Raw genomic sequence first — 16,420 nt, 5'->3', positions numbered from 1 at the left:
TATTCCATCACACACCTCACTTGTGGACAGGCTTTGGAGAGTCAGGAAGTGGGTTACTCATCACATGATTCCGAGCCTCTGACCTGCCCTTGTAACCACAGTATTTATATGGCGAGTCCAGATTAGTTTGTGGTCAATGGTAATCCTCAGGATGTTGAAGGTGAGGGATTCAGTGATGGTAATGCCATTGAACATCAAGGGGTGATGGTTGGATTCTCTCTTGTTGGAGATGATCATTGCCTGGCACTTGTGTGGCGCGAATGTTACTTGCCACTTGTCAGCCCAAGCCTGGATATTGTCCAGGTCTTGCTGCATTTGGACATGAACTGCTTCTGTATCTGAGGAGTCGCGAATGGTGCTGAACATTGTGTAATCATCAGCGAACATCCCCACTTCTGACCTTATTATGGAAGGAAGGTCATTGATGAAGCAGCTGAAGATGGTTGGGCCAAGGACACTAGCCTGAGGAACTTCTGCAGTGATGTCCTGGAGCTGAAATAACTGACCTCCAAAAACCACAACCATCTTCCATTGTGCTGTGAATGACTCCAACCAGCAGAGTTTTCCCCCTGATTCCCATTGACTCCAGTTTTTCTAGGTCTCCTTGATGGCACACTCAGTCAAATGCAGCCTTGATGTCAAGGGCAGTCACTCTCACCTCACCTTGGAAGTGGCCAATGGATTTGTAGGATCTTGCAGAGGCAACACTGGTGGTACTTCTCCAAAGTTTTGAGGTGCCTGCTGTACATAGTTCATGTTTCTTAGCCATATAGGAGAGCGGGTATCACTACTGCTCTGTAGACCATGAGCTTGTTGCCGGGTTTGAGGTCCTCAGGTAGTCAACGGCTGCACTGACACGCTGAAGGCAGTGTTGAACCTTGTTGTCGATGCCTGCGCTTGTTAGCAGTATGCCTCCAACGTCTGGAAAGTGGTCCATGTTGTCCAAGGCCTCACTGTGGATTTTGATAACCGGGGGCAGTGCAGCGTGGAGGGGGCAGATCAGTAGAGGTACTTTTTGTCTTACAGATGTTTAGTGTAAGGCCCTTGCTTTCGTACACCTCGGTGAAGGTGTTGACGATGGCTTCCGAGTGTGCGCAGACGCAAGCATTGTCTGCATACTGTAGTTCAATGACAGAGGATGGGACAACCTTGGATTTGGCCTGCAGGTGGCGGAGGTGGAACAGGTTCCCGCTTGTTCTGTAGTTTAACTTCTCCGGCGGGGAGCTTGCTGAGGGTGAGATGGATCGTTGTGGTAGGGAAGATCAAGAAGAGCATCGGTGCGATGACACAGCCTTGCTTTGAGCCCAGTCCAAATGTGGATTGGGTCTGTGGTGGATCTGTTGGTCAAGATCATGCCTTGCGTGTCATCGTAGAGCAGGCGAAGGATGGTGACAAACTTTTGGTGACAGCCGAAACAGAGGAGGATCCTCCATAATCCTTCGCAGTTGACAGTGTTGAAGGCTTTTGTGAGGTCAAAGAAGACCATGTACAAGGGTTGGTGCTGTTCTCTGCATTTCTCTTGCAGTTGCCACAGGGTGAAGATCATGTCCATTGTGTCCCTTAGTGGGCGGAATACACATTGCAACTCTGGGAAGAATCCCTTCAGCTGCAGGAAGAAGGCGATTGAGGAGGGTCCTTGCAATGACCATAGCTGTGGCCGACAGCAGAGAGATCGCTCTATAGTTATCGCAGTTGGACTTGTCACCTTTCTTGAAGATGGTCACGATTATGGCATCTGAGATCTCCTGGCATGCTCTCCACCTTCCAGATAAGGGAGATGAGGCCATGTATTCATGCCAACAGTGCTTCTCTGCCATGCTTTATGCTTTGGCGGGGATTCCATCTACTCCTGATGCCTTGTTTCTCTTTAGCTGTCAAATGGCCTTTTCTACCTTGTGTTGGGTTGGGGTTGTGCTGAGATGGTGGTGGGTAGCATGCTGCAGGATGGAGTTGAGGACGCTCACGTTGAAGACAGAGGGCAGAATTTTCTGCCCACCGGGTGGGCGGGCCCGACCCAATCTCCGGCAGGCGGGGAGCCGATCCCCGCTGGAGAAGCGGGCCCCGCTGCCATTTTAAGTGGGCGGGCCAATTAAGGCCGGCCCAGCATGACATCCGGCGGGAAGCACTATGCGCTTCCTGTGCTGGCGGGGGAGGATTCCCCAAATGCGAGAGTGCGCTCTTTCGTGCATGCGCACGAAAGAGTGCACATCTCCCTGAGGCTAAGCGCTGCCTCAGGGAGATCGCTGACAGTTGTATAAACATTAAAAATAGAAAAAAAAATCCTTAACATGTCTCCCTCATGTGACAATGTCACACGAGATGGAACATGTTAATAAATTTCATTAAAACTTTATTCAACTTTTAAATACCTACATGAAACCTCATCCCGCCGGTGGATGAGGTTTCATGTTTTTTCTATTCCCTGCCAGGGCTCCTGGCCTGCCCACCAACCTTAAGGTTGGACGGGCAGGTCCTTTAATTGTTTTAATGATCCTGTCAATGGCCTCAATTGGCCATTGACAGGTTGGCGGGCCCGCCTTCCTGAGGATTTAAATGGGGTGAGATGACGTTGGGGGTTCCCCCCAATGTCATCCCATGTCATTTTGCGCATCGGCAAGTGGGCCCCGCCCCCTGCTCACCGACGGCAAAATTCAGTCCAGAGTCTCTGTTAAGAGGATCTTTGAAGTGCTCCTTCCAGTGGGCGCTGACTGCCTCTGTCCTAGATGAGCACCTCTCTCTTCTTGGCCAGCAGTGGAATGGGGCCTTGGGTGCTTGGGCCATTGGTGGTCTTGACTGCGCTAAAGAAACCTTGCACGTCATGGTTGTCAGTTCACTGTAGGATCTCCTGTGCCTTCTCCACCCACCATCTGTTCTTTACATCACAGGTTTCTTGCTGGACCTCAGCCTTCAGTTGTCTGTAGAGCTGTTTTCTTGCTCTAGAATTGGGTTGCTGTTTCAGGTTCAGAAATGCCTTGTGCTTGCGGCCTATCAGCTCCTGGATCTCCTGGTTGTTCTCATTGGACCAGTCTTGGTGCTTCCTGGCCAGGTTACCAAGCGTCTCTTCACAGGTGCTGATTATGGAGGCCTTGTTTGCAGACCAGTTGCTGTGGACACTCTGCGACTCTGGGTCACCAGGAGTTGCTGGGTTGGCTGTGAGATGCTGGCTGAATAGGGCTCTCTTATCAGTGTTCTTGAGTGCCTCAGTGTTGATTTTCCTGCAGTATTGTTTCTGCTGCAATCGCTCCTTTGTGTCTACATTGATGCTGATGACAGAGCGAATTAGGCCAGCAATTATTGGCTCCTGTCATGGCACGGGTGACATGCACATCCTTGTGATCCCTCGCTCAGACAATGGAGTAGTCAAGCAGGAGTGAGTGCCTGAAGTGAGGGTGTTGCCATGAGGCCTTGTACTTGTCTCTTTGATGGAATAAGGTGTTGGTTATGACAAGGCTGTGTTCAAGGCATTTTGTCAGGAGCAGGGTACCATTGGTGTTGGATATCTCTACCCCTCCTCTGCCAATTACATTCCCTCAGAGATCTGTGTCCTTCCCAACTCTGGCATTGAAGTTGCCACAGAGGATCACCTTATCATCCACTGGGACTTGGGCCAGGGATTGTTCAAAGCTGGAGTAAAATTCCTCTTTGGACTTGTCTGTGGCATCTAGTGTTGAGCATATGCGCTGAGGACTGTAACGCACTGGTTCTAGGCTTGGATGAGCTGAAGGGTCATGAGGCACTCGTTTATCCTGCAAGGCGTGTCTTTGAGACGGCCAACTAGTTTGTTTTTAATGGTGAAGCCAACTCCGTGGAGGTGGTGATCTGGTTTATCTTTCCAGAAGAAGGTGTAGCCGCCACCTTGTTCCTTGAGCTGGCCTTCCCCTACCCGCTGGGTCTCACTTAGGGCGGCGATGTTAATGTCGAAACGTCAGAGCTCCCAGGCCACAATAGCAGTACGCTGTTCCAGTCTGTCGCTGTTGGGGTTGTCCATGAGGGTCCAGGTCCTGAACTTCATTTTAGGGGGGGGTGGGGGGGGGGTGGAAGATACCTGTGCGTGAGTTCTTTTAACGTGGGGTGGCCGTTGCACACCAGCTGTCACACGGGCTTCATGGAGCAAGGCCCTGGTCCAGTGGCAAGGGGGTCCGAGTTGAATGGAGACCAGTCTCCGCTGTGTGGGCCTAGGACATACGGACCCACATACTCCTACTGTCTTCTTTTCTCCTTCCCACAGGACCTCTCTCCCTGGGATTCATAAAGAACAGTGGTGGCCTCGCGATCTCGCTTTTAGCCAATGCTGAACCGCTCGGGGCAGTAACCATCAGGTGGTGATTCCTGCCTCCAGGTCCTCACCCACTCTTCTGGGTGCTGATTGCTGTCCCTGGGCCCTCTTTTTGCCCGCTCTTCTAGGTGATGGTTACTGCCTCCAGGTCCTCACCCGCTCAGGCTCTCCACTGCTGACTGCCTCTCCACTCATGCTGTTTTCACACTCCCAACTGCCTCTCCTTTCGTGCTGTTTTCAGATCCCCAACTGTCTCTCCATTCGTGCCCTCCATGCTTAATGTGCTCTGGGATTGATGGCCCATCAGCCTATAGATCTGCAGTTCCTGAATAAATCAACCACATGATAACCACTGCCTTTTTACGAAAGTAATATTTTGCTCCTTTCAGCATTTTCTTACACTATTCGGATCCCAGGTGTGGTCGGGCAGTGAGCACGCAGCTGCCTCCAGGTGTCTTCTATTTATATTGCACTTGCATTATGTTCGAATTCAGTTATGTGAAAAAAAAATCTGAGAATAAAAACTGGCATCACTAAAGTGACCATGAAACTTTCGGATTATGGTAACATTACAACTGGTTCGCTAATGTCCTTTAGGGGAATAAATCTTCCGTCCTTAACTGATCTGGCCTATTTATGACTCCAATCGCTTGCCAATGTGGTTGACTTTTATCTGCCTTCTGATGTGGTCCAAAATTGCTACCGGCAACCCAGAAGGAAGTTCCACCACTACCTTCTCAGGGCAACTAAGGATGGGCAAGAAATGCCGGCATTCCCAGCGATGCACCCATTCTGAGAATGAGAAAAATAAAAACAAGGCGACCTGGTTTTTACGGTCCCAAATCTGATCTGTTTTTGCTCTTCTGTTTTCATGCCAATGCGTGACTACCATAGAATGCATTTATAGCCTTACCATTTGAGCTAGGATCAGTTAGTAGTGTTAATGTGGCAAAACATCCAACATCTATCCGTACAAACAAGCTGGGAACTCAGCCACTCTCTGGCATCTAAAATGGCAGATCCAATGATTGGCCCTCTACCTTACATGAATGTACAGCACAAATGCAGGCATTTGGGACCAATTGTTCTGTCCACATGATCCTCCTCCCCCCCCCCACCCCACCTACCTTATCTAACTCTATCAGCATAGCTTTATATTCCTTTATCCCTCATGTATTCATTTAGCATTCCTTAAATGCAACTATAATCTTCACTTCAACCACCCCATGTAGTAATAGTTCAACAATCTAACCACTTTTTGAGTGCAGAAGTTGCTCCTGAATTCTTTATTCAGTTTATGAGTGACTATCTTGTATTTATGGTCCCAGTTTTGGACTCCTCTTACAAGTGGAAACTCCTTCTCTACATCTATCTGATCAAAGTCTTTCATAATCTTGATGATGTCTATCAGTCACCCCATCAGCCTTCTCTTTTCTACATAAAAGACCCAAAACCTGTTGAATATTTCCTGATAGTTACATTATCTCAGTCTGGTATCAGCCTTTTTTGCACCTTCTCCAGTGCCTCAATGTCTTTTAATATAGAAACCGAAACTGAGCATGCTGCTCCAAGTACCTTCCCTTTGGTGGTGCTTTGCCTCCAGAAACAGGCAATAAAACTACATCTTATGACATACCATGATGTATCCCATGAGGGGAATATTAAACACGAGATGGAATTTAGTGCAACCCACCAAAATGGATTTTGTGGTGGGAATCAGGTGGGAGAGGTGAATAGGAATCCTGACAGGAGAAACTGACAGCCGAATTGAATGATCAGTGGAAAGGCAGCAAAGCAACGAACCCATATCAACATAGCGAGAAGCTAACTCAGATTGGGAAGAGGCGTGTTAACATTCATTTGCATGCTGCTGAATAACACACATACCTTTTGGAATTAGGCAAGTGGCGAGCATGAGTCACAGGCCATCAGATCCCTGAAAGTAAAAGCTGGCGGGGAGGTGGAAGGTCAGCCACTTCGCTGCTGCCTTCCACAGGAGAGCCGAAGGAGTTCGCAAAGTTGCCGACTGAGGGGCACAGATCAGAAGGATAGGGGAGGGTCTGATGGAACAGCCTGAGAGGCACAGAATTGAAATCAAATCCGGAGGCAGCAGCCAGAGTTATTTTTTGTCAATTTAACCTCAGTAAAGCACTTCCCTGGCATAGGAGTTTGGCTTGTGAGAATATTTGCTACCACAAAAAGCCCCACTTTGCATATAGAATACAAGCACCAATTTTTTAAAAATTAAGAGTAATCTTACAGAACTCTGGTGTGGAACAAAATTAATGCTGTTCTTTCTACGAACAATATAACTCAGCCTTCATCTTTTTTTAGTGGAGGTCTCAATGTTGGACACATAAGCAGACCAGCGCCGAGGAAGGCGTTAGCAAGCACCAGAGGCACCAACCTCTTCCCACCCGCTTGAGAATCCCACTAAATTCCGGGTCCACTGGTGGGACCCCGGTTTCCTGGACAAAATTCTGCCCAGGATCTCTGAATACCTAGGTCAGTACCATGCCCTAGAGTCAAATGGCTGTGAGACTCTCCCAGTTGCTTCTACGCCAGTGCTGCCATATCCCTCCTCCTTCACTCACCTTTCTGTGTTCTCCTCCAGCACCTGGTAAATTGTAATCTGGAAGGTCTCATTTACAAAGCGTTCCCTGGTATAATCTTTATAGATTCGGAATTCTGCTGCTGTCACGGCCTCCCCCTCTGGGATCTTCGAGAGGTCAAACCTGAACTCTCTGTGATGTCGCCGCTGGTGGAAAATCTCCTTGTCATATTCCACTAGAAACAGGAAGCACAGGAGGATATTCAACAGACAGAACATAATGTAGCACTGCACCCTATAACCAGCTGTAAATCTTCACTTTAGTGCAACAGACTGTATTGAAAACAGACTCGTGTCTGTTACATTTTTGCATTGTAAGGAAGCAGAGTAAAGGTTTTTCCGTTCATGTGTTTTAGCTGGTGCAAGTATAAATTTAGTATTAAACTGATCAAGGTTTTTGACATTCTCATGTTTTGAGTCTGAAACTAGAAGTCCTGGGGCATATTTTCCACTTGCTTGCTGGGGTCCATACCAGAGAATAAAATGTCTAGGGGAAAACCATTAGTTTTTGTCTGATTACCCCTCTATGAAGAGACTTTGGATGGTTTTATATATTACAGGTGGTGCATGTAAGTAAATCATTATGAATTATGAGTATTTAACTTCCCAATATTGACAGCAGTTATGATGAAAGGTCATCGACCTGAAACATTAACTCTATTTCTCTTTCCACAGGTATTGTCAGACCCGCTAAGTATTTCCAGCATTTTCTGTTTTTATCTTATCTTATCTTAAATCTGTGCCCTTTAGTTATTAACCCTTCTGCCACTGGAAAAAAGTTCATTTTTATTTACTCTATCAAAACCATACATGATGTTGAACACCTCCATCAAATCTTCCCTCATCCCTGCCATTCTAGTAAATCTCTTCTTTAATCTCTCAAAGCCCTCAACATCCTTCCTAAAGTGTGATGCCCAGAATTGAATAGAGTATTCCAGCTGGGGCCTAGCCAGTGTTTTAGAAAAGTTTAAAATAATTTATTTGCTTTTGTACTTTATTAATAAAGCTAAGGGTTCCATTTTTGTTTTAACAGCCTTGTAATTACCCTGCCATCTTCAAAAATTTGTGAATATACCCCCTCCAGTCTGTCTGTCTCTGCATCCCCTTTCAAATTATATGAGTTAGTTCATATTGCCTCTCCTCATTCTTTCCAAAATGTATTACTTCACAGTTATCTGCGTTAAAATTTAATCTATCATGCGTCTGCCCATTTCAGTCTATCTATGTCCTCCTGAAGTCTGGTACTTTCCAATTCTCTTTTTACTACATTTCCGTGTTTCACATCTCTGCAAGAAGATCTTTTTATTTCCAATTTGGCCTACCCTTCCTTTGACTACCATTTTACTATTTATCTGCTTATAAAAGGTATTTGAGTTCCCCTTTCTGTTAGCCATGAATCTATTCTCATACTCTATTATTCCCTTTTTAGATCTTCTCTGTACTTTCCATATTCAGCTTGGTTCTCTATTGTACTATTAACCTTACACATGTCATAAATCTCTTTTTTCATTACATTCTAGCCTCTGTATCTTTAGTCATCCAAGGAGCTCTATCCTTGGATGTACTTCCTTCCCCCTCATAGAAATGTGTCTTTTCTGTACCCAAGCCTTCTCACTTTTAAAGGCCTCCCATTGTTCAATTACTGTTTTACCTGCCAATTTCTGACTCCAGTTCACTTGGGTCAGATCCATCTTCAACTCACTGGAGTTAGCCCTCCTCCAGTTAAATATTTTTACACAAGACTGTGCCTTGTCCTTTTCCATGACTGTTCTAAATTTGATGACATTATAATCACTGATCCCCAAATGCTCTCTCACTGAAACATGCTCCACTTGCCCCAGTTCATTCCCAGAACTAGATTCAGCACTGCTTCCTTTCTCATTGGGCTGGAAGTACATCGATCATGGAAGTTCTCTTGTATACGTCAGGAATTTCCCCTATTCTTTTCCCTTTATATTGTTGCAAACCTAGTCTTTATTAGGATAATTGAGGTCCCCCATTATCATTACTCTGTATTTCTTGCATCTTATTGTAATTTCTGTAACCCTCTATTTCCTTCCCATTATTTGGTGGCCACTGAAAATTTCCCCCTTTTCTTCTAACTGAGTCCAAACCAGATTTAAGGAACCCTAGGATTGGGTAGTGTAGTAATCATGTTACTGGACTAATAATCCAGAGAACATGAGCTAAAATCTTACCCTGGCAGTTGGAAAATTTGAATGCAACTTTTAAAAATAAAATTGGAAATAAAACACTAGTATTGGTATAAGTGACCATGAAGCTGTCAGACTGATGTAAAATCCTAACTGGTTTATTAATGTCACTTAGGGCATGCTGCCCTTACCCAGTCGAGCCTATTTGTGACTCCATTCCACACCAATGTGACAGATTCTTAACTACCCTCTGAAGAAGCTGAGCAATCCATTCAGTTGTATCAAGTTACTCAAAAAGGTGACCCATCACCTCCTTCTCAGGGCAAGTGAGGATGGCAATAAGTAACGGTCTTGTTGAGATATAGGAAGATAGATTCATGCAGAGATAGATAGGCTGTGTTAGCAGGATTCAGAGAGAGTTAGAGGAGAGATCTAGATTGAGAAATATAGATTGTGTCCAATTCTGAGTACTGTACTTTAAGAAGGATGTGAAGGCTTTAGAGAGGGTGCAGAAGAGATTCATGAGAAAGGTTTGAGGGATGAGGGACTTCAGTTATGTGGATAGTTTGGAGAAGCTGGGTTTGTTTTCACTTACAGAAGAGAAAGTTGAGAGGAGATTTGACAGAGGTGTTCAAAATATGAGGGGTCTAGACAGATTAGATAGAGAGAAATTGTTTAGATTGACAGTAGAGTCGAGAACCAGAAAACAAGCATTGAAAATTATTGGCAAAAGCGCCAAAGGTGACATGAGGAAAAAGTTTTTTTCGTGCAGTGAGTGGTTTTGATCTAGAATGCACTGCCTGAAATTGTGATTGGATCAGATTCAGTCATGTCTTTTAAAACGGAAATGGATGAGACCCTGAAGCGGATAAAATTGCAGGGCTATGGGAAAAGGGCCAAGGAGTGGGACTAGCTAAATTACTCTTGCAAAGAACTGGCATGGAGTAGATGGATTGAATGGCCTCCTGTGGTGTAACCATTCTATGATTCTATAATTCATACAGGGATACAGCTAAATTGTGCAATAAATGGCGAGGTAGATTTGCCAGTGACTTGTTCGTCTAACCTTAAGGTTCTTGCTTATAGAAGGATCACTTTTTGAAATGCAGAATGCCCAGGGTTCAAATCCCAGTGAGACCTGTGGTTTAAGCCTGAAAAGGTCAGTTGGTAGAGCATCAGACTTTTAACCTGTAGGTTCAGGGTTCAAGTCCCTGTTCAGGTGTTGCTTGTGCTGGAGAAGCTGAGAAGCTCCTTAGAGGAGCAAAAGTTAAGTGGAGATTTAACAGGGGTATTTCAATGGAGTAGATAAGGAGAAACTGTTTCCACTTGTAGCAGAGTCAGTAACAAACAAATACATATTAAAAGGACTTAGAAACAACCTGGATGGAGTTGAGAAACTTTGTGATCAAAAAATATATAATTACATTTAAGACAGAAAGGGAGAGGGGAAATACTTCATAAAATAATTCTAGATCCTTGCCTGGGTGAGTGCAGTTTCAACAACACTCAAGAAGCTTGACATCATCCAGGACAGTGCTGCCCACTTGATTGGCACCCCATCCACCATCGTAAGCATTTATCGCCACCACCACTGATGCACAGTGGCAGCAGTGTGCATCATCTACAAAATGCAGCAACTTGGCAAGGGTCCTTCTACGGCACCTTCCAAATCCTCAACCTCTGCCACCTAGAAGGACAAGGGCAGCAGATGCATGGGGACATCACCACCTGCAAGTTCCGCACAAGGCACATATCATCCTGACTTGGAATTATATCGCAGTTCCTTCACTGTTGCTGTGTAAAAACCTTGGAATACCCTCTCTAACAGCACTGTCCGTATACCTAGACCACAAGGACTGCAGTTCAGAAGGTAGCAGGACTGGTAAATAAGGTGGTTAAGAAGCATACAGTATACTTTCCTTTATTAGCTGAGACCCCATGGAGTATAAAAGGAGGAAAATTATGCTAGAACTGTATAAAACACTAGTCTCCCCATAGGTAAAGTACTGCATAAAGTTGTGGTCACTGTTTTTAGAGGAAAGGTACAGAGGAGGTTTATAGGGACGTTGCTCGGGGTGGAAAATTTTAGCTATGGAGAAAGATTGGCTAGGCTGGGGTTGCTTTCTTTGGAGCACCCTGACATTAATCTCTCCCTACCCGAGAGATCTCTTTCTATCATTGAAGAATAGATTGATAGATTGTTGGATAGATAGATAGGCAGACTGCCAGACTATAGCAGATCAGACTGGGAATTCCAGATTATCCAAAACCTGTTCTATCATCAACAAGGCATTAGGAGTGCCTGGATGGGTGCAGCTCCAATAACACTCAAGAAGCTTAACACCATCCAAGACAAAGCAAACATTCACTCTCTCCACCACCAGCACACAGTAGCAGCAGTGTGTACCATCTACAAGATGCACTGTGGCAACTCACCAAGCCTCCTTCAACAGCATCTTCCAAACCCATGACTCACCAACAAGAAGAACAATGGCAACAGAACAGGGCAATACCAACACCTGCAACTTCCTCTCCAAGCCACTCACCACCCTGACTTGGAACTAAATTGTTGTTCCTTCACTGGCACTGAGTTAAAATCCTGGAACTCCTTTCCTAACATCACTGTGGGTGTACCTGCACCGCATGTACTGCAGTGGCCCAAGAAGGTAGCTCATCACCACCTTCTCAAGGGCAATTAGAGATGGACAACAAATGCTGGTCTTGCCAGAATTGCATATCCCACGAACGAATAAAAAAAATGATAGGTTGATTTATTGATAGACAGATAGATGCTCAATAGATAATAGATTGATTGATCATAGATGGAATGAATGTTAGATTGATAGAGAGAAGTTGATGGTTAGGTACTAACTAATTGTATTTCTTGATTAACCACTTCAGAATAGCAGACTATCAGTCACAAGATTAATAAATTATCAGATCTGAGAATCATAGAATTAAAGCATAAAAGGCACTGGTTTAGTCTCTGCCAGTGCTAAGCCCAGTTTCCTGCCTTTTTCTCAGATCATTTTATTGTATAACTTTTCAAAAGCCAATTCCAGTTTAAATAATGTTATAATTCCCACCCTGAATGTTATAATCCCCACTTGTGGCAAAGTGTTCCATGTTCTAATGACCAACTGTGAAAAATGTTCCAAACTCGTCCCCTTGTTCTTCATGTCTTATTGTGGAGCCTATTCCCTCTTGAAATAAACATTCATCATTACTTTCTCAAAAACTTTCATAGTTTGGAAAATCTGTTTGTTCCAATGAAAAGCCAGAATTTTCAAGTTTTTCTTTATAATGATAACCTTTCATTCCTGGTATAATTCTAAGGAATCTTCAATGAACTCTTTACTACTTTCCTATAATGGGCACCCCAAATTACACACAGTATGTCACATTGTCACAGGTGTGACCTAAACAACCTCCTCGTTGATTCAACCTCATTGCCTTAATATTCTACATATAAAACCCAGAATTCCATGCTAAGACCTTCCCTGCCTGCAATCAGAGATTTGGATCTCTGTGTTATTCAATTCTTGAAGAACTGTGCTACTTAAGCTATTTCTTTCACCATATTATTTCTCAAAATAAGCTACTTCAGGGGGTGAATTGTATGCACACCATCCCACCCGTCCCCTCAGCAGTGTATTTGAAAGCAGAGGGACATGTAAACTGAAGTAGCCAGACCGCCACATTTCCGCCTAGCCCAGAACCTGTCCCCCATATTACAGAGGGACAGGTAATGCGTCAGACAGTCCACCCACCCTTAGGGCTATTGAGCCCCTCAGTTGGACAATTAACTGGGACTTAAGAGCTTATTTCCACCTCCACCACAATTTTTAGGTCTCTGGAGGAAGGTGGAAGGAAAACAAACAGCCCAGCAGCCCACAATCCCCACCCCGTTTCTTTTCCCCCCCACCCGCCTTTTTTTTTTTCAATAATTTATATAGATTCTTCTTTCCCCACCTATTTCCATTATTTTTAAATCTAAAACTAAAACCTTTAGTCTTTCCACCCCACCCCCACTAGAGCTGTACTTTGAATATCCTGTTTTCCATTCTTAATTAGCACTTTTCTCAGACAAAGACCACCACCTTCAACACCTCTTTGACCCTTTTGTCTGTGACATCTTTTGATTATTATCTGCTCACACCACACCCTCAATGTGTCTCTTTCCCCCCCCCACCCCCCCCACCCACCTTAAACCAATTTATATTTCTCCCTTGTTGAAACTATGCTGCAGTTCTGCCGAAGGGCCATGAAGGCTCGAAACGTTGACTGATTTCTTCTCCGCCGATGCTGCCAGACTTGCTGAGTTTTTCCAGGTAATTCTGTTTTTGTTTTGTTTTGGATTTCCAGCATCCGCAGTAGCTTTTAGCTTTTTGTTTTTATCTTTGTGTTTGATTGACTGCCACCTCTCTTCAAAAAAATGCCCTCTTGGAAGAAGTATGGTTCTGTCCTCCGACAGGATTTCCGACTGTCTCTTCTGCCCTGCTCACCTTCATTGCTTTCCATTTCTCTCCTGGTGTTTGACAAGGTGTTTACTAAAACCCGCTTTCACAGCCATATCTTCTTTCTCAGTGACTGTCTCCGTCTCCGACTCACCCCACATGGATTTCAACTGAAATTCCATCCCTCTTGTTTCGAACCCACCCAGGATTACAGGTATCTCCGGGACATAACACGTTTCTCGGATTGCTGTTCCCGTCGCATTCTGAGATCCACACTCAGTGCCATGCGCCGCCATATGAACACACTCGACCTCTCCCTCCAGCAGCACCGCCGCACCCTTTTTCAAAGCTGCGCGTGCCCCCAGTTTCATTTTATTCTTCGCCTCATCCGTCGCCTCAACAAGAAACTTTTTCTCTTTCTCTCAAGTGCTAAGGAACGCAAGCTCCAACAACTCATCGACTCCAACACCCATCTGGGACCCTCCACCCCTGCTTGTCCCTCCGTCCTCACCCCATCTTCCAATCCCAGCCCCAGCCGCGTATTCACTATACCCCCTGACCTTCCCCTCTCCGATGCTGAACGTTCAGTGCTCAGCAAAGGACTTAGTTTCATACCCTTACGCCCTCATCTCAATGAATTTCGGGCTCGGCATGATGCTGAACTCTTCTTCCGCCGTCTTCGTCTCCGTGCTCACTTCTTTGGGCAGGAGTCCTCTCCCCGTTCAACGGATCCTTTTACCCACCTCCAATATTCTCCCTCCACTTGGACCCCTCCCTCTGGATTCTTACCTTCTCTTGATCTTTTCATTGAGAACTGTCGGCGTGACATTAGCCGTCTCAATTTCTCTGCTCCTCTCACCCATTCTAATCTGTCTCTCTCTGAACTCACTGCACTCCGTTCTCTCAGGTCCAACCCCAACATTGTCATCAAACCCGCTGACAAGGGTGGTACTGTTGTTGTCTGGCGCATTGACCTCTACCTCGCGGAGGCTGAGCATCAACTCGCAGACGTTTCCTCCTACCTCTCCCTGGACCATGACCCCACCACAGAACATCAAACCATTGTTTCCAGGACTGTCACTGACCTCATCTCCTCTGGAGATCTTCCTCCCACAGCTTCCAACTTGATAGTCGCCCAACCTCGGACGGCCCGCTTCTACCTCCTACCCAAAATCCACAAACAGAACTGTCCTGGCAGACCGATCGTGTCAGCCTGTTCCTGCCCCACGGAACTCATTTCTCATTATCTTGACTCCCTCCTCTCTCCCCTTGTCCAGTCCCTTCCCACCTACATCCGTGATTCCTCTGACACCTTACGTCACATCAACAATTTCCAGTTCCCTGGCCCCAACCGCTTCCTCTTCACCATGGATGTCCAATCCCTCTACACCTCCATCCCCCACCAGGATGGTCTGAGGGCCCTTAGCTTCTTCCTTGAACAGAGGCCCCAACAATCCCCATCCACCACTACTCTCCTCCGTCTGGCTGAACTTGTTCTCATACTGAACAATTTCTCCTTTAACTCCTCTCACTTCCTCCAAATAAAAGGTGTGGCTACGGGTACCCGCATGGGCCCCAGCTATGCCTGTCTCTTTATGGGTTTTGTGGAACATTCCTTGTTCCAGTCCTACTCCGGCCCCCTCCCACAACTCTTTCTCCAGTACATCGATGATTACTTCGGTGCTGCTTCATGCTCTCGTCGGGACCTGGAAAAATGTATTAATTTTGCTTCCAATCTCCACCCCTCCATCATCTTCACATGGTCCATCTCTGACACTTCTCTTCCCTTCCTTGACCTCTCTGTCTCAATTTCTGATGATAGATTGTCCACCAATATCCATTACAAGCCTACCGACTCCCACAGCTACCTCGACTACAGCTCCTCACACCCCGCTTCCTGTAAAGACTCCATCCCATTCTCTCAGTTCCTTCGCCTCCGTCGCATCTGTTCTGATGATGCTACCTTCAAAAACAGCTCCTCTGACATGTCCTCCTTCTTCCTTAACCGAGGTTTTCCATCCACGGTCGTTGACAGGGCCCTCAACCGTGTCCGGCCCATATCCCGCGCATCCTCCCTCACGCCTTCTCCTCCTTCCCAGAAACATGATAGGGTCCCCCTTGTCCTCACTTATCACCCCACCAGCCTCCGCATTCAAAGGATCATCCTCCGCCATTTCCGCCAACTCCAGCATGATGCCACCACCAAACACATCTTCCCTTCACCCCCCTTGACGGCATTCCGTAGGGATCGTTCCCTCCGGGACACCCTGGTCCACTCCTCCATCACCCCCTACTCCTCAACCCCCACTTATGGCACCTCCCCATACCCACGCAGAAGATGCAACACCTGCCCCTTCACTTCCTCTCTCCTCACTGTCCAAGGGCCCAAACACTCCTTTCAAGTGAAGCAGCATTTCACTTGCATTTCCCCTAACTTAGTCTACTGCATTCGTTGCTCCCAATGCGGTCTCCTCTACATTGGAGAGACCAAACGCAAACTGGGCGACCGTTTTGCGGAACACCTGCGGTCTGTCCGCAAGAAAGACCCAAACCTCCCTGTCGCTTGCCATTTTAACACTCCACCCTGTTCTCTTGCCAACATGTCTGTCCTTGGCTTTCTGCATTGTTCCAGTGAAGCCCAACGCAAACTGGAGGAACAGCACCTCATCTTCCGACTAGGCACTTTACAGCCCTCTGGGCTGAATATTGAATTCAACAACTTTAGATCTTAAACTCCCCCTCCCCCCATCCCCACCCCGTTTCTTTTCCCCCCCACCCGCCTTTTTTTTTCAATAATTTATATAGATTCTTCTTTCCCCACCTATTTCCATTATTTTTAAATCTAAAACTAAAACCTTTAGTCTTTCCACCCCACCCCCACTAGAGCTGTACTTTGAATATCCTGTTTTCCATTCTTAATTAG

The 16,420-nt window shown here is 45.9% G+C and overlaps 1 protein-coding gene across 1 annotated transcript in view; it reads right to left on the bottom strand.

Annotated features, from left to right (window-relative positions):
* bmp7b (bone morphogenetic protein 7b) overlaps positions 1-16,420 on the bottom strand; it is a 179,279-nt gene that overhangs the window by 67,745 nt on the left and 95,114 nt on the right. The window contains exon 2 of the mRNA XM_078555505.1: positions 6,871-7,063. Coding sequence (XP_078411631.1) covers positions 6,871-7,063 — 193 coding nt within the window. The remainder of the gene's footprint in view (positions 1-6,870; positions 7,064-16,420) is intronic.

This window comes from Cetorhinus maximus, chromosome 13, assembly GCF_964194155.1.
Source record: "Cetorhinus maximus chromosome 13, sCetMax3.hap1.1, whole genome shotgun sequence".
Lineage (NCBI taxonomy): Eukaryota > Metazoa > Chordata > Chondrichthyes > Lamniformes > Cetorhinidae > Cetorhinus > Cetorhinus maximus.
The sequence above is the reverse complement of the archived record's forward strand: the minus strand, read 5'-3'. Positions and strand labels throughout refer to the sequence as shown.